At 40.2% G+C, this 16494-nt stretch overlaps 5 protein-coding genes across 7 annotated transcripts in view; 3 read left to right on the plus strand and 2 right to left on the minus strand.

Annotated features, from left to right (window-relative positions):
- Window positions 1-2646, minus strand: part of LOC104739959 (eukaryotic translation initiation factor 4B2) — a 9184-nt gene extending 6538 nt beyond the window's left edge. Inside the window, exon 1 of the mRNA XM_010460441.2 lies at window positions 1425-2646. Within this exon, the coding sequence (XP_010458743.2) occupies window positions 1425-2403 (979 nt within the window). The 5' untranslated portion in view covers window positions 2404-2646. The remainder of the gene's footprint in view (window positions 1-1424) is intronic.
- LOC104739960 (coilin-like) lies at window positions 2925-6383 on the minus strand. The gene is made up of 13 exons (XM_010460442.2): window positions 6043-6383; window positions 5880-5944; window positions 5507-5767; window positions 5258-5431; window positions 5091-5157; window positions 4842-4919; window positions 4534-4720; window positions 4406-4446; window positions 4129-4326; window positions 3967-4038; window positions 3723-3872; window positions 3465-3615; window positions 2925-3384 (listed from the first exon to the last, which is right to left on the minus strand). The coding sequence occupies exons 1-13, from the start codon at window positions 6238-6240 to the stop codon at window positions 3194-3196; spliced, it is 1833 nt and encodes a 610-aa protein (XP_010458744.1). The 5' UTR covers window positions 6241-6383; the 3' UTR covers window positions 2925-3193.
- On the plus strand, window positions 6514-9310 carry LOC104739962 (pentatricopeptide repeat-containing protein At1g13040, mitochondrial). The gene is made up of 3 exons (XM_019235209.1): window positions 6514-7319; window positions 7701-8700; window positions 8850-9310. Exons 1-2 carry the CDS (start codon window positions 6606-6608, stop codon window positions 8538-8540), a joined length of 1554 nt encoding a protein of 517 aa, XP_019090754.1. The 5' UTR covers window positions 6514-6605; the 3' UTR covers window positions 8541-8700; window positions 8850-9310.
- LOC104739961 lies at window positions 9613-12305 on the plus strand. Of its 3 annotated transcripts, XR_002034984.1 has the most exons (4): window positions 9613-9881; window positions 10008-10468; window positions 10720-10816; window positions 11151-11242. XR_002034984.1 is itself a non-coding variant. In XM_010460444.2 (2 exons), exon 2 carries the CDS (start codon window positions 11535-11537, stop codon window positions 12090-12092), a length of 558 nt encoding a protein of 185 aa, XP_010458746.1. In that variant the 5' UTR covers window positions 10730-10816; window positions 11151-11534; the 3' UTR covers window positions 12093-12305. The 3 variants fall into 3 exon arrangements, 2 of the variants coding, with proteins under 2 accessions (XP_010458746.1, XP_019090753.1); XM_010460444.2 differs by lacking the exons at window positions 9613-9881; window positions 10008-10468 and having other exon boundaries at window positions 10730-10816; window positions 11151-12305; XM_019235208.1 differs by lacking the exons at window positions 9613-9881; window positions 10008-10468 and having other exon boundaries at window positions 10730-10816; window positions 11163-12305.
- LOC104739963 (proteasome subunit beta type-5-A-like) lies at window positions 12784-15386 on the plus strand. Its single transcript, XM_010460446.2, has 8 exons — window positions 12784-12895; window positions 13133-13262; window positions 13354-13483; window positions 13786-13892; window positions 14437-14571; window positions 14654-14757; window positions 14881-14981; window positions 15084-15386. The coding sequence occupies exons 2-8, from the start codon at window positions 13143-13145 to the stop codon at window positions 15209-15211; spliced, it is 825 nt and encodes a 274-aa protein (XP_010458748.1). The 5' UTR covers window positions 12784-12895; window positions 13133-13142; the 3' UTR covers window positions 15212-15386.

Genomic DNA, 16494 nt, shown 5'->3' on the forward strand with positions numbered 1-16494 from the left:
GTTAATAACCTGTCAAAGTTTCTGTTGCTGAAGAATCCACGTTCCTTGCTTCCTTGGAAGTTTCTTCGATCATCTCCTTGTCTTGGCCAATTATCACCTGTGCCACGTGATCGAGGTCTTTCCATGGAATCGGCATTCCTAGACTCATCAATTGATCCAGCCCGTGAGTGAGGTCTTTCTGAATAGGAAGTTCTGCTTGCACTGGATCCAGGTCTCTCGACTGCTCTTGGCCTAAACCTGACTTTGTCGTCCAACTCACGGATCAGTAAGTCCAGGTCCTTTTCTTTCTCACGTATAAGATCCGGTAGATTATGGTTGTTATTTTCGGCTTCTGGTTGAGATTCCTTGCTCTCAGGTGCGATGGCTGCTTCCTTCTCGAGTTTCTTCCTTAATTCTTCAATCTCTTCCTTCAACATTCTCTCTTCTTCTGTTTCAGGCCTGGATTTGTTTCATAAGACAGATATGAAAGTGAGACAAATAGCTATTTGGCAGATGATGTAGAAAGTCACCAACATTATCAGAGAGATATAAATCCTATACCAACGCAAGGCATAGCAGAGTTCAGAAAAAAAAATCAACTGAACTAGACACAAAACTCAGTTGAATATGAGACCATGCGTTAACAAAACAAACACTAAAGCCAAGATATGAGATGTCCCAAAAACAGGCAAGATATAGCTTACAAGTTACACGCATACAATTCTATAAATTCCCAGAGAGGCTGTACAAACTGAGAGATAAAACATGTGTGAATTGGTCAAAGCAATGGAATGGGTACTACTACACATTCATTACTTCGCATGAAGTGACTAGGTAATGAATCAAACATTCGGGAAGAGTCTATCCTGTGTTAAAGAGTGCTTAAAAGGACATATATTTAACATGCCAATCAGAAGAGAACCTATAGACTACAACTTAAGTGGATAAGTCACTCAATTATCTTCCATTTTGAATTTGAAACACTAAGCAGAATTGGCAAAACTATCTATAGTTATTAGTTTGCATACATATTCCTACCCTCTAACGATTCACTAGTCAATATCACTTCAAAAATCAAACTTTCTGATTCAGTATGCAGAAAAAACGGATTATTTGAGAATTCATATTCAAACCACCGCGGCAACATAGAATTAAAAGAAATCCACATTTCTCAGAAAAAATAAAGAAAATCCAGATGAATAAGGACCTGTCAACCCTGCGATGCTCGAGTTCAGAATCCATCTTGCGCCAATCTTTCCCTTGTTCTTCGAGCAATACTTCCCTAGGCTTTGCATCGCCAAAAGGATTCACCTTTGGTCTCGGTTTCACCACATTCTCCACATTGTTCAGTGCTGTACTCTCAGACCTGTTAGATTGAGCACTTGATGGTCGACTAGATTGTGCGCTAGATGGTCTGCTCGTTTGTCCCTTCTTGGCCTCAATATCTGAGTCAATTTTCTTCCAGTCCAATCCTTTCTCCGCCAAAACTTGCTCTCTTGGTCTAGCTGCGCCAAATGGACTCGGCTTACTAGTCTTCACAGCTGTTTCCGTTTCAGTTTCAGTTTCAGTTTCAGTTTCAGTTTCAGTCACTCCTGTATCAACTTTACGTGGCTCCAAAACAAGACGACGACGCTCCTCCTGAACACCTCCGGAAGGGAGAACTCCTCGTGCCCATCGATCAGGCTCCGGTCCAGAGTCACGGTAACCCGACCCAAATGTAGATGCTTTTGCTTTACCTGCTCCCCAATTATCAACCTCGTCAGCTTTAGAGAAGCCACCTCCTCCACCACCATAACTGCCACCGCTACCACCTCCGCCACCATAACTGCCGCCGCTACCGCCAGCACCAGCGCCACCGAGACCACCATAACGACCACCTTGACGTCCTTGATCAAAGGAAGGAAGCGATTTCTTTCCTTTTCCCCAATCATCATCCTCATCAGCCCTAGACACTTGTGGGAAATCAGAAACCCTAGAATTAGATCCCCTCTGATCATCGTCAAATCCGCCATAAGATCTCCTACCACCACCACCACCACCGCCCCAAGACCCATCAGAATCATCTCGATCTCGTGACATTCTTCCCGGAGGTCCACTAGACCTTCCTCCACCGTAACTAGAGAATCCACCACCGAGACGACCAGGTTGCATTTCATCCTCAGAGCGTTGTCTTGGACCAGTGGGAAGCTGAAGCATCTGTTCCCTCGTCAATCCAGCAGAGCTCGGTGCAGCGTATGGTCCGTTTGTAAACTCCGATAGAGTCATCTTCTTCTTCTTCTTAGAAGACTTAGCAGTGGCAGCCTCTTTCAGACTCGGGAAACTCTGTGAATCCGCCGCCGTAGCTGTAGCTTCAGCAGCTTGCTCTTCATCGGCACGCTCAGCCTCATCGGCCCACGCACCGATTCCACCCCAAGGTTTCGACATCTGTGAATTCAAATCCAAAATCGGAGATAACCACTCAGATCTGGAAAAAGAAACCAAATTGAATCTGTAAACGAGTCCAATTAAAAGTATTCCGAAGCTCCGAGTGAGTAAATCCAAATCACTGCCCAAGAAATCGAATCCAATCTCAGATTCTCTCGCCGTCGCCTAAAAGATGAAATTTTGTATGATAAAAATCGGATTTTTTATTCCTTTTTGAAGGTTTGTTTTTGTTTGTAGGTTTCAGAACGGAGGAGCAATGGACGGAGAAAGAGATATCATTACGCGCATGATTGGAGCGTGTGAATCACGTAGCAATCAGTTTACGAGGAAGTTACTGGCTTGAACGTTGTGCCGTTGTGGTTCACGCGACGTGTAGGCAAGTGACGGTTGACTTGAAGAGGAAACGAACGGTCATGGAGTCATTGTTTTTAGATGAATATTATCAAACGTATCTTTTTTTTTTGCCCCACCAGCTGTGTTTTATGTGGCCATCTTTACAAACATAAGAAAATCTTCTCGCGTTGTTGTCAAATGTGAATCCAATGGCCAACACATTCATGTTTCAGATTTTTGAATTGATTCAAAACATAAACTTAGAAAAGATCTTAAGAGTAATACACATTCGTTGTTTTGCTCTATACATAAAACCTTATAACCCTTGGAAAGCTCAGCAGTGCCCATTCACAGTCTCAAAACAAAATGGCTTTCTCTATTCTTGTCTGAGTTTTCATATCCAAAATGAAGAAAAAAGCATCCAAGTTTCTTCTAGAGAGATGTGTCCTAGTCTTTCTCAAATCTCATTCTGAGATCTTAGATAATTCATTACCGGACCCATAGCACTGCCTCGCAGTGCCTTGTAAGACCATGAGCCTCCACTTGAACTCCCTTTCTTGTTCCAGCCATTGTTCGCCTCAGACAATTCTGCTTTCTTTGCACTTAAAGCTTCACTTAATTCCTCCCAGGGATTCACTTTTCCATTTTCTGCAATAGACATAGGTCCAATGAAGTAAAATAAAACGCCTTTCCAGTACCATATAATCCAAGTTTGTTGGAATACTTACCTTTTATAGGGGTCTGCAAATCTTTGCTTGCGCTTAGCTTTTGCTTTGTAGCTGACTGGTCAGGCTCGGGCGGTGCTGACTTGGTGACTTCTGCGGAATCTGATCCCCTTGTTTTGACACTGCGGACATCGAGCAGAGCAGAAAATTCTATCTGCAGAAGTCAAGTCTTTCTTATATTAGAATTGTGATGCTTAGCAAGCAAACTAGATCTGTGTTCTTGTTCATAAGATATGACATGATATAAACCATGAAGCATACCTCCAAGGATCCGTCTTCTTTATAAAGAGATGTATCAGGTTGCATTGAGAAATCATCGTCCTCTTCTGTCTTTTTCTCGATTGGAAATTCTTGAACAGGCATCAACGTCACCTTCTTCGAGTCTGGATCATAATAGCTTATCTTCCCAACCTACCAAGAGAAGTATATTGTAAAGGGAATAGGTTCCTCAAAAAAGAGTTGTTTGACCAATTTGGCTTAAAAGAAAGAGAGTCAGATACTTTACCCGAAAAGAGGAAACCTCAGGCGTCCAAGATGATGTTAGCTCAAGGAGACGGTATGCAATAATATCTCCTTTCTGTAATGTTAACAAACCAAGAGTTGATGAGTTAAAAAATGCTGAATTTATAAATAGCATGCTGGGGGGTAGTAAATGATATAATCAAACCTCTACTGAGCCAGTGTAAGCCACAAGTTGGTCATAATCGATCGGACCCTTTGCAAATGTTTCAGCTTCCGCGGGTTGTGTCTGATAAGGCGTTTCTTCATTGAAATCCTGAGCATATCGTTTGGAAAATCTTGTCTTCTCTGTGCCCCATTTTTGTCCTTTCTTCTTCGCCATGTTTCCATTCCACAAGAAGTTTTCCTAACATCATTTAGTCATGATCATTACAGATTCACATTTGGGAAAGCTTTAAGGATACAAAGATAAGGGTAAGTCATACCGCAGGAGTTTCATTTTCAACGGGAGCTTCATCTGTTCCAGCTGAAAATTAAGCATATACGGGAAACTGTGAGAAGACTTACAAACGCAAAAAAGATACGCAGAGACAAATTCACATAATAATATTACCGAGCGGCTTGAAGCGAATGTGGCCTGGTCTCACTTCCACAGGAACCACTTCATCCCCAACACCATCACCAAGCTCATCTTGTTGTTGATGTTCAAGAGCTTCAAAGTGATTTTCCTCAGCCACGTGGTGATCTATAGTGATGACTGGTTTTTGGCTAGGTGCTACAACCAACTGCTTCTGTTGAAGCTGCAAATCATGAAACATATAAGAAGATATCAGGGATGAAGAACATGCCGTACATCACTAAAACACATGATAGATACATAAGTCTTATCATTTTAAGTTTTGTAAGTATTTGATGAAGAACCTCTTCCTTTTCTAGTTTTGTCTTCTCTCTCAACCATTGCCGTTTAGCCTTTTTACGCCGAGCACTTCTGCTAGGTGTCTAAAATAAATATAAAGAAGAGTTACATTCCTTATTGCAAAAAAGGACCCATAGGAAGCTAACGGAGTAAGTGACACAAAACCCCAATCCATGCATCGACAAACATCAAGAAGTTTTACATAATACACATTGCTCATTCTAGTTCTTTACGACAATGAAGTCAACTCAAACCTTTTTAGTGTCAGCAGATGGTTGGCACAGATCGTTAGGCTCTTTGCCATCTTCTTGTTGCGATGACCTGCACTCAAAAGTAAGGCAATGGAAATATGACTAGTTAGAGAAAAGTCAGGATGATTAGAGATTCACAATGAGTTTTAACAACGTAAAAGTCAACCTACCTCTTTGAACTGGTAATAGGCTTGGTTTTACTGACATTCTGTTCATCATTTTCAGCTGTCTGTACATCCAATGACCTCTTCTTCTTCGTCTTCTTCACAACATTGCTTACAATAGCTGCGTCTTCTCTTTTCTTGGGAGATTCTTCAGTAGTAGCTAACTTACATTTTTTCCTCCTACATCATCATCAAACATGAATTACAAAAAAAACACATTTAGGTGATTAAGAATCGTTCTAGTAGAGATCCTACTTGGAGCTTAGGCTTTTGCTTGAAGCTTTACGCTTCTTGGAAGTCTTCTTCTCTGGCACAAACTCCTCCGCTATCTCTTCAAGCTCATCTTCCTCAGACTCACTTTCATATCCTCCAGTTTCCTTTTCGAATTCCTCATTAGCAAGAAGCATTTCACCAGGACGAATCTGAGGCCTCTCCACAACCTCAATCGCCTTGTAATCATTCTCCTCACTGTCTTCCCCAACAATCTCCAACAACGATTTTTTCTTCTTCTTAACACTACCAAAAAAATCGAAAATTTTAACACTAACGATACTTGATAGAGCTCTAATGTAAGTAAATGCTTCACAAGGAAAAAAAATCTGAAAAAGAAGAGATTGATGAAACTTACCAAACGATATCTTTATCCTTCAATACACAGCTCGACTCGAACGGTGGCAAAACGAACCCTTCCATCTGAAAGACCAGAAAAAATAAGTGAATGTAAGCATTAATGGCGTCAACATTGACAAATTTGATTTCACTGAAATTAGGGCAAAAAGAAGTAACCGTACAGATAGAGTGAGGCCATGAGGACAAGCTTCAAAGAGGTTGAATGTATGAAAGATATGATCAGAAAACTCTGAAACAGTACGCTGACATTTACGATTCAGAACAACCCAGCTCCGTGTTAGACCTTGTTTCTTCTGATACTTACTCAGAATCCGTCGGTCCTCAAAAACCAGACGAACCCTCAACTTCTCTTCCTCCATCGTAGACGAACTTCAGAGAAAGTAAAAATGTGAAATTTCCCTAAAAGTTTTGAGCTTTCTGAATCCTGCTTAAAGGCTTAAACCCTGTAATGAGCTCGTAAACGGAGAAAGAGGAGAGAAAGAGAAGAAAGAACAAGCCAAAACCTAACTCTCTCGTTCGCAGAGAGGTTTTGTCAAGAGATTATTGGGCCTTCTTTTAAGCCCACTTTAAGAAAGCCTCAGATTAATAATGTTGGAGCCTAAGTCTTCTCGTTGTTTTCCCTCTAGCTTAAAGCTCAGCACCAGCCGTCGTCGCCGATCTGATGTCGCCGCGTTGAAACAAGAAGGGGCGAGCTCTGATATGATCATATGCGTCGAGCTCTGATATGCATCAGACGCTGGGCGCAGTACGCCTTGCATACCGCTCGCGTATCGCCAACCTCGTGAAGTCAGGTATGATCGACAACGCTGTTCAGGTGTTCGATGAAATGCGTCAGTCAAGCTACCGTGTTTTCTCTTCCGATTACAACCGTTTCATCGGGGTTTTGGTCAAAGAGTCTAGATTTGAGCTTGCTGAGGCTATATATTGGGATATGAAGCCAATGGGTTTCTCCCTCATCCCCTTCACTTACTCGAGGTTTATCTCGGGTTTATGTAAAGTTAAAAAATTTGGTCTCATTGACGCCCTTCTGAGGGATATGGAAACCCTTGGATTCATACCAGATATCTGGGCGTTCAACATTTACTTGGATCTGTTGTGTCGAGAGAATAAAGTAGGTTTTGCTGTTCAAACGTTCTTTTGTATGGTTCAGAGAGGTAGGGAACCGGATGTTGTATCTTATACTATACTTATTAATGGGTTATTTAGAGCTGGTAAGGTCACTGATGCTGTTGAGATTTGGAATGAAATGATTCGTAGCGGAGTTAGGCCAGATAATAAAGCATGTGCATCACTTGTTGTTGGGTTATGTCACGCTCGGAAAGTTGATTTGGCTTATGAGATGGTGGCGGAGGAGATCAAGAGTGCAAGAGTTAAGCTTAGTACAGTGGTTTATAATGCGTTGATTAGTGGGTTTTGTAAAGCGGGTAGAATAGAAAAGGCAGAAGCTTTAAAAGCATTTATGAGCAAGATTGAGTGTGAACCGGATCTTGTTACATACAATGTTTTGTTGAATTATTATTATGATAACAATATGTTGAAGAAAGCGGAAGGGGTGATGACTGAGATGGTAAGAAGCGGGATAGAGCTTGATGCTTATAGTTATAACCAGTTGCTTAAGCGGCATTGCAGGGTTAGTCATCCTGATAAATNAGATAATAAAGCATGTGCATCACTTGTTGTTGGGTTATGTCACGCTCGGAAAGTTGATTTGGCTTATGAGATGGTGGCGGAGGAGATCAAGAGTGCAAGAGTTAAGCTTAGTACAGTGGTTTATAATGCGTTGATTAGTGGGTTTTGTAAAGCGGGTAGAATAGAAAAGGCAGAAGCTTTAAAAGCATTTATGAGCAAGATTGAGTGTGAACCGGATCTTGTTACATACAATGTTTTGTTGAATTATTATTATGATAACAATATGTTGAAGAAAGCGGAAGGGGTGATGACTGAGATGGTAAGAAGCGGGATAGAGCTTGATGCTTATAGTTATAACCAGTTGCTTAAGCGGCATTGCAGGGTTAGTCATCCTGATAAATGCTATACCTTCATGGTAAAAGAGATGGAGCCTAGAGGTTTCTGTGATATTGTCTCCTACAGTACTCTGATTGAAACATTCTGTAGGGCGTCAAACACTAGGAAGGCTTACAAGCTCTTTGAGGAGATGAGACAGAAAGGGATAGTAATGAATGTGGTCACGTACACAATTCTTATCAAGGCTTGTCTTAGGGAAGGTAAATCTAGTGTTGCAAAGAAGCTACTGGATCAGATGACAGAGTTAGGTCTGTCGCCAGATCGCATTTTCTACACAACAATCCTGGACCATTTGTGTAAATCCGGAAATATTGACAAGGCTTATGGTGTTTTCAATGACATGGTAAAGCACGGAATTACACCAGATGCGGTTTCATACAACTCCCTTATAAGTGGCCTCTGCAGGTCATGTAGGGTAACGGAAGCTATAAAATTGTTTGAGGATATGGAGAGTAAAGAATGTTGTCCTGACGAGTTAACTTTCAAGTTCATTATTGGAGGACTCATACGGGAAAATAAATTATCTGCAGCCTATAAGGTTTGGGATCAGATGATGGATAAAGGATTCACCCTTGATAGAGATGTGTCCGATACACTCATCAAGGCCAGCTGTTCAATGAGTGCTGATGTTTAGGCATAAAAAGGGTATACACTTTTGAAATTTTCAACATTATCTTCTCTTGTGCAAAAATGCCATCTTAGTCAACATAAGGCGGAAGGGAGATGCTGATACAGAGTCATTTCAACTCTACTGATACCTGCGACTGCTTGGAGAGCAATAACAAACTTATCAGGTTTGAACTAATTTCATTCGTTTTACATAAGCAAATCCGTAGTTGAGCTTGCATGGACTAACTAAACTATTTCCTTTTTTGTTCATTTGACTTTCCTTGTATTTTTTTTTTATATGAACCAACTCTTCTCTGCCTTTACCCTGATGCAGCTGACTCGCATTAATACTCCAGAAGGATTGATTGTGGAACAAGACTGCCAGCTCTCGTACATAAGAGATAAAACGATTTTCTCTTAACTCAGTTTAAACCCATTCCTCAGAAATATTAGACTGAGGACTGAGCATAGTGGCCTGATAAAAGGATTTACCTTTGCTATGCATCAGCACATCAATCTTGTTGTTGCTTGGTATGGTTTTTGTTTTTTTTTTTGTTCACTTTTGTTGCTTGGTATGAAAAGCATGAAATTCCTCCTTAAATTGTACACCTGTAGAACGTTTTTTTTAAGCAAGCTTGTAGAATTTCACTTCCACTGTCAGGTGTAGGCTCGATTAGCTGCATGATGAATATATTACAACCAATGTGGTTATGGATGTTGATATGTCAGGAGCATACGGCACAATCGAACTATGCTGCCTCAAGAAGCTGCATCTTAAAGGCTGGAAGCCAAAAGGTTAGCTCAGGCCTCATAATTTATCTCACTAGTTTACTTTAGTTTCGAAGGACTTTGTTTTAACACGTGCCAGCCTTTCTTTTTCATGTGCCTGCATATTTTTTCATAGACTGACTTATTCTATAACAAGATCAAGCTATGTCGTGAATCCCATTGATGGCAATTTTATTATATTTGTGACAGCTTTATTACCCTTTGCTATAGTCATCTCATTTACTAGATTTTATGATGTGTACTGATGCAGAAAGAACTAAGCCTTTATAAATGCGAGACAGGAAGAGGAAGGAAGACACCCNTTATCTGCAGCCTATAAGGTTTGGGATCAGATGATGGATAAAGGATTCACCCTAGATAGAGATGTGTCCGATACACTCATCAAGGCCAGCTGTTCAATGAGTGCTGATGTTTAGGCATAAAAAAGGGTATACACTTTTGTAATTTTCAACATTATCTTCTCCTGTGCAAAAATGCCATCTTAGTCAACATTAGGCGGAAAGGAGATGCTGATACAGAGCCATTTCAACTCTACTGATGCCTGCGACTGCTTGGAGAGCAATAACCAACTTATCAGGTTTGAACTAATTTTATTCGTTTTACATAAGCAAATGCGTAGTTGAGCTTGCATAGACTAACTAAAGTATTTCTCTTGTATTTTTTTTTATTGGAACCAACTCTTCTCTGCCTTTCCCTGATGCAGCTGACACGCATTAATACTCCAGAAGGATAGATTGTGGAACAAGACTGCCAGCTCTCTTGCAGAAGAGATTAAACAATTTTCTCTTAACTCAGTTTAAACCCATTCCTCAGAAATATTAGACTGAGGACTGAGCATATTGGACTGATAAAAGGATTTACCTATGCTATGCATCAGCACATCAATCTTGCTATTGCTTGGTATGATTTTTGTTTTTGTTTGTTCACCTCTGTTGCTTAGTATGAAAAGCATGAAATTCCTCCTTAAATTGTACCCTTGTAGAACGTTTTTTTTTAAGCAAGCTTGTAGAATTTCACTTCCACTGTCAGGTGCAGGCTCGATTAGTTTCCATGATGAATATATTACAACCAATGAGGTTTTCGATCTTGATATATCAGGAGCATAAGGCACAATCGATGTATTCTGCCTCAACAAGCTGCATCTTAAAGGCTGAAAGCCAAAAGGTTAGCTCAGGCCTCATAATTTATCTCACTAGTTTACTTTAGTTTCGAAATACTTTGTTTTAACACGTGCCAACCTTTCCTTTTTCTTGTGCCTGCATATATTTTTCATAGACTGACTTATTCTATAACAAGATCAAGCTATGTCGGGCCCAATGATGGCAAATTGGCAATTTTATTGTATTTGTGACAGCTTTATTACCCTTTGCTATAATCATCTCATTTACTAAATTTTATGATGTGTACTGATGCAGACAGAACTAAGCCTTTATAGATGCGAGACAAGAAGAGGAAGAAAGACACTCATTACTGAACAGAGCGTCTATTAATCTTTACCATAATTGGGAACCTGTAAGTGTTACCTTGCTTTCTCTCTCTCTCTTTCCAAGAACCCTATTAAATTTCTTGGTACTGTTACAAAAATAAAAGAGGATGAGAAAGAAGAAATGATGTATCTAGTTTTGTTTGCTTGAGTATGAAAAAGATTACTTGCTTCCTTATGTCAGTTTCCTTTAACACAAGAATCCTACTTAAACTTCTCATCAAGTAATCATCTCTTTCACTTAGAAAAGCACTCAAAATTTTCTCTCTTTATTGCTTTCACGGTTACACCTAGCTCTTTTCTTCTTTAGTTGCTACATCAATGTCTCACCACCACTATGAAACCAACCCTCATTTCGCTCAGTTTCCCTTTCAGGATCAACATCCTGGTGGTCCCTCTAGCTCATGGACCGCTCCACACCACGACCAGATCCCACAGACTCACTCAACTGCTCCACCTAGGGTGAAAATAAAGACTCGAGGACGCCACCAGACTGAGCCCCCTGACATAATCCATGAATTGCCATCTTCAAGACCTTTGCCACTGAGACAAGAGGAACCGTTACCACCACGCCATACTCCAAACTCTGCCAGGCCATTGCTATTGAGCCCTGAAGAGCAGCGACCTCAACACCGTGGCTACGGATCTGAACCAAGTCCATGGGGAACAGCTCCAAGAGAACCAAGTCCATGGAGAACAGCTCCAACACGACCAGTGCATCAACCAGGTCCAAAGAGGACCAAACCCATGACATTGCCGGCCACAATATGCTGTGCAATTCTCCTGGTCATCCTGGTTTTCGCCGGTCTCATCCTCCTCATAGTCTACCTGGCCAACCGTCCACGCTCACCGTACTTCGACATCTCAGCAGCAACCCTAAACGCTGCCAATCTCAACATGGGCTACGTTCTGAATGGAGATCTCGCCATTGTGGTAAACTTCACAAACCCGAGTAAGAAAAGCAGTGTGGACTTCAGCTACGTGATGTTCGAGCTCTACTTCTACAACACACTCATAGCGAGAGAACACATCGAGCCATTCATTGTACCAAAGGGGATGTCAATGTTCACGAGCTTCCATCTCGTCAGCAGTCAGGTGTCGATCCAGCAAATTCAGAGCCAGGAGTTGCAGCTGCAGCTCGAAACTGGACCAGTGTTGTTGAACCTGAGAGGAACATTTCACGCTCGCTCGAACCATGGGGCGTTAATGAGATACTCTTATTGGTTGCACACACAATGCAGCATCTCGTTAAATACCCCTCCTACAGGGACTATGCGAGCAAGAAGATGCAATACAAATCGTTAGCGAGTTGCAGCATTCTGAGTTTCTGACAAACTATATTTGCTTCTTTTGTTGATACATTTGATTATACATATAATATACTCAAATAGATAGTTTATTGTATTTTTGTTGTATGTTTTTTCATATTTCCCTGAAACTTTTAGAAATAAACAAAATGGCAAAGAGGGAAAAAGCATTTGATTTTGTATTTTGAATAATAGAATTGACATTTCTGAATTGTATGTAATTTGATTTAATGTTCCAGAGATGAAAATAGGTTAATTAGAAGAAATCCATAACCAATCGTTGTGATTATAATGTTGTAGCTAGCGCTTTAATTATGTAGACATGATCTAATGATCTTATATCACTTTCGTAAAAGTGAATATGTTGGAATAAAGTCTTCAACTTTGTGCATGTTACACGAAAAGAAAAAGGATATGACCCCCTAAAACATCCATTACTGAGAAATATCATAAGAACAAAATTGCAATACTAAATCAACATATGTCAACATTTAACCAAAAACCAAACTATGAATTAAAAACATTGCACCACATGAAACAATTTTCCGAAAAAAGAAAAAAATATATGATAGATTAAATTCGTAATTAAATAATTCTAGTATGATTGTGATGGGCCCATTAACTTGATAGCCCAATATGATTGACAGAGTTATGGCCCATATTTGAGGTTTGCCCGGAGCTCAAGAAACGATCTCTTCTTCCTTTTTAACTCGTCGTCGTCGTCGTTGGTCACTTTAGAGCATTCTTCTTCTTCTCCTCCGTTAACCCTTTGCCTCGATTTGAATACTTTTCTTCAGTAAGGTACGTTTCCGATCCTAATCGAGCTCTAGTATAGTTGATTTGGCTTTGTAAATGAAGATAATGAGGGTTTTGGGTTTTTTTTTACCGACGCGAATATATCTAGTGCTAGATCTGATTTGAAAGTTTTGAGAGAAAAGCTCTTTGATCCACATCTGATTTCGTGTTTATCTCATTCTAGGTTTAGCTTATCTTTTATGAGAACTTGATTTTGTTTTTTTTCAATAATTTTGTGGGTAGGGTTGCAAACATGAAGCTTGATACTAGTGGGTTCGAGACTTCCGTGCCTACGATTGGCTTTGGCTCGAGCAGCGATATGCTTGATGAGCTTTCTTCTGTGCCGTCGTTTGATCTACCCCACACCAAAGAGGTGAGTTTTTTTTTTGTGTGTGTGTGTGATTTGAAGCAGTATGAGTCAATGAATTATTTGATTACGAAACTGGTTTTTGTGTTGGTTTCAGTTTGATGGATTCCAGAAAAAAGCTGTAGATATGTTGAAGCATGCAAAAGGAACAACTACACTCGCTTTTATCTTCAAAGGAGGTGTTATGGTTGCTGCTGATTCTCGGGCTAGCATGGGCGGATATATCTGTATGTTCTCTTCTTTTATCACTTTAGTTTTAGTTTTGTATGCACACACATCCATGCTTTTTAGCTGTGATATTGCCAAAGATTTCCTCAAAAGTATGCATTTTTTTCATTATAACTAACTGTGGTGGAAACACCATTACAATGAAGATTAATTTAGGTTATTGTCGATTTAGTTTTTTTTTTCTGTATTGGCAAACAATTTCTAGTCATCTCTCTATTGGTCAATGATAGTGAACCAATAGAGGAAAGGAAGCATTTGTGTGATTGCTGTTGATGCTCTTATATCGGTTTTCCCTTTTCAGCTTCACAATCTGTGAAGAAGATTATTGAAATCAATCCTTATATGCTCGGTACAATGGCTGGAGGAGCTGCTGACTGCCAATTCTGGCACAGAAATCTTGGAATTAAGGTAACTAGCTCGATATCTCTGCTTCTTCATCTTTTCTGTGTGGCTATCGGGAATCTTGTTACCTTGCTCTGATTGTGATGTATTGATTTCCAAAAGAGACAGATTCATCTGCCTTGTTGAACGTTTAGAATTATAGTTCTGTCTGTATTGAAGAATGATAAAGAGTTCACTTGTCATATGGTGACCCTATGATCATATGAACTTTTTGGATTCTAAGCATGCATTCTCTGTTGGGCATGTGGTGGTTTTAGAACCCTTGTTCTGTGTACTAAACAATTTCTTAACAATAATAAAGTTCAGCTTTCTGTTTTTGCTGTTCTTAGATATCAATTAAAATAGTACTTAAGATTGATGAACTATAAACGCTCTCTAATGTTAAATCCGGGGGGTAAGAGTTGTTGGATGTAAGTTGATATAGTTCCTCTTCATTTGAGTGGGTCTACCTAGTTCTTACTTAAATTTTGGCTTGTGAGTCTCATTGTGTATGTGGATTTTTATCTGTCGGAACTATGGCTGATCTCTTGATTTATTTATTCTATTCAAGTGTCGCCTACATGAGCTGGCAAACAAGAGAAGAATCTCTGTCTCCGGAGCTTCAAAACTTCTTGCAAACATGCTCTATTCATACCGTGGAATGGGACTCTCTGTCGGGACAATGATTGCTGGATGGGACGAAACTGTCAGTAAAGCCAACTTCATATCTTCAACACTGTTATTTTCTTCTCACTCAAACGAATGCTAAATCCTTTTCTTGTATATAGGGTCCTGGACTATACTATGTTGACAACGAAGGTGGACGACTCAAGGGAGACAGGTTTTCCGTCGGTTCTGGTTCACCATACGCTTACGGTGTACTCGACAGTGGGTAAGTCATCGCCCCAACGACATCTTCATAATTTTTGTCCAAATCCCAAAAGCTAAAATCCAATATCTAATTATGTTAAGCCAAGTTACCAGTTCATATTTGTGATTTTGCTTGTATCATTAGGTACAAATATGAAATGTCTGTTGAAGAAGCTTCTGAGTTAGCAAGGAGATCAATCTACCATGCGACATTCCGTGATGGAGCCAGTGGTGGAGTTGCTAGCGGTTAGTAGTCCCAATGCATTTTGTGGTCCAAATGTGATTTCAAACTTTAAAGATTCTGATTCTTATTTAGCTCATAATATTGGTCTCTTCTCATATGATCAGTGTACCACGTCGGTCCTGAAGGATGGACAAAATTATCTGGAGATGATGTTGGGGAGCTACACTATCACTACTATCCCGTGCCACCAGCCATTGCAGAACAAGTCATGGAGGAAGCAACCGCCGAGTAACAAACCTGTTTAGTTTTGTTATGTTCACCCTTTTTCTGTTCAGACGTTATGTGGTAGTATATACTGAGTTATCTCGAACTTAAGCCTTGGATTTCTATTTTAGTGATCTGAAATGTTGCTCGCAAATTATTCTCTATAAGATTCTCTTTTTCTGCAATAACTTGCTTCTCCCTTACTCGTTGTTTCAAACATCAATGTAGGGATTGTGATTGTTGTGCTCAATTTTTAGTGTTTGTTGTTATATTTACCTTAATCGAAAATCATGAGAAGGAGGTTCACTACCAGACTACAATTGTAAGAGGTTCGGATGAAAGGCTGTCATAGAAATGTTTCATTCTCGTGGCGTCAAGACTGAAGTGTTCTGTTTTGGTAGCATTGAGATTGATTGTTGCATGGTGGCTTTTAGAGAGTTCTAAAGGGACAGCTGAGCTTGGACCACATAAATTGCTTCCGCTCTGTCCATTTTTATCATCAACCTAAATTTCCAAATGAAGCTAGGATCCACAAAGATTGTATCTTTGCGCCGACTAAAAAGACAATACTACTCGCATCAATTTCCCAAAGAACAGAGCCACGCTATCAACAATCTTACTAAAACTCCTCCGGAAACTTGCGTATACGTGGAAGAGTCTCGATTGTGGACAATGACATAGTTCTGTACTTCTGTGGTAATGATTTGTGCAATCCTTCTTGGCAAAGAAAAGCCATCAGTTCCGGACTTGTCAATCAGTGGATCTTTGGACCACAAGACGATTATGCTTTTGTCACAATATGTAAGATTTCAAAGAAGAAATGGAAAAATGTTGCAACTTTTGTTAGCAATTCACAACCACTCAACACACGTTATCAACACCTTTCACCTATCTTATAAACAAACATAACTGTTCGACTAACAGATCCAAAGAAGAAAAAAACAGAGGAAGCAAAAAAATGGCGATCTTGCTCTGTTTCTTCTTGGTCACGCTTGTAACACTTGTGTCATCAATCTTTCTTAGAAAGATAAATGTCGCAAAATACAATCTTCCTCCGAGCCCTCCAAGTCTTCCGATCATTGGAAACTTGCACCATATTTCCCGATTGCCTCACAGATTTTACCATAAGCTCTCCATCAAATACGGTCCTGTGATACTTCTTCGTCTCGGGTTTGTCCCAGTTGTTGTGGTGTCTTCGAGTGAAGCAGCTGAAGCAGTTCTCAAAACCCATGACTTGGAATGTTGCAACAGACCAAAGACGCTCGGGACCGGAAGACTCTCCTATGGCTTTACAGACATCACTTTCTCACC

Source organism: Camelina sativa, chromosome 14 (assembly GCF_000633955.1).
Source record: "Camelina sativa cultivar DH55 chromosome 14, Cs, whole genome shotgun sequence".
Classification (NCBI taxonomy): Eukaryota; Viridiplantae; Streptophyta; class Magnoliopsida; order Brassicales; family Brassicaceae; genus Camelina; species Camelina sativa.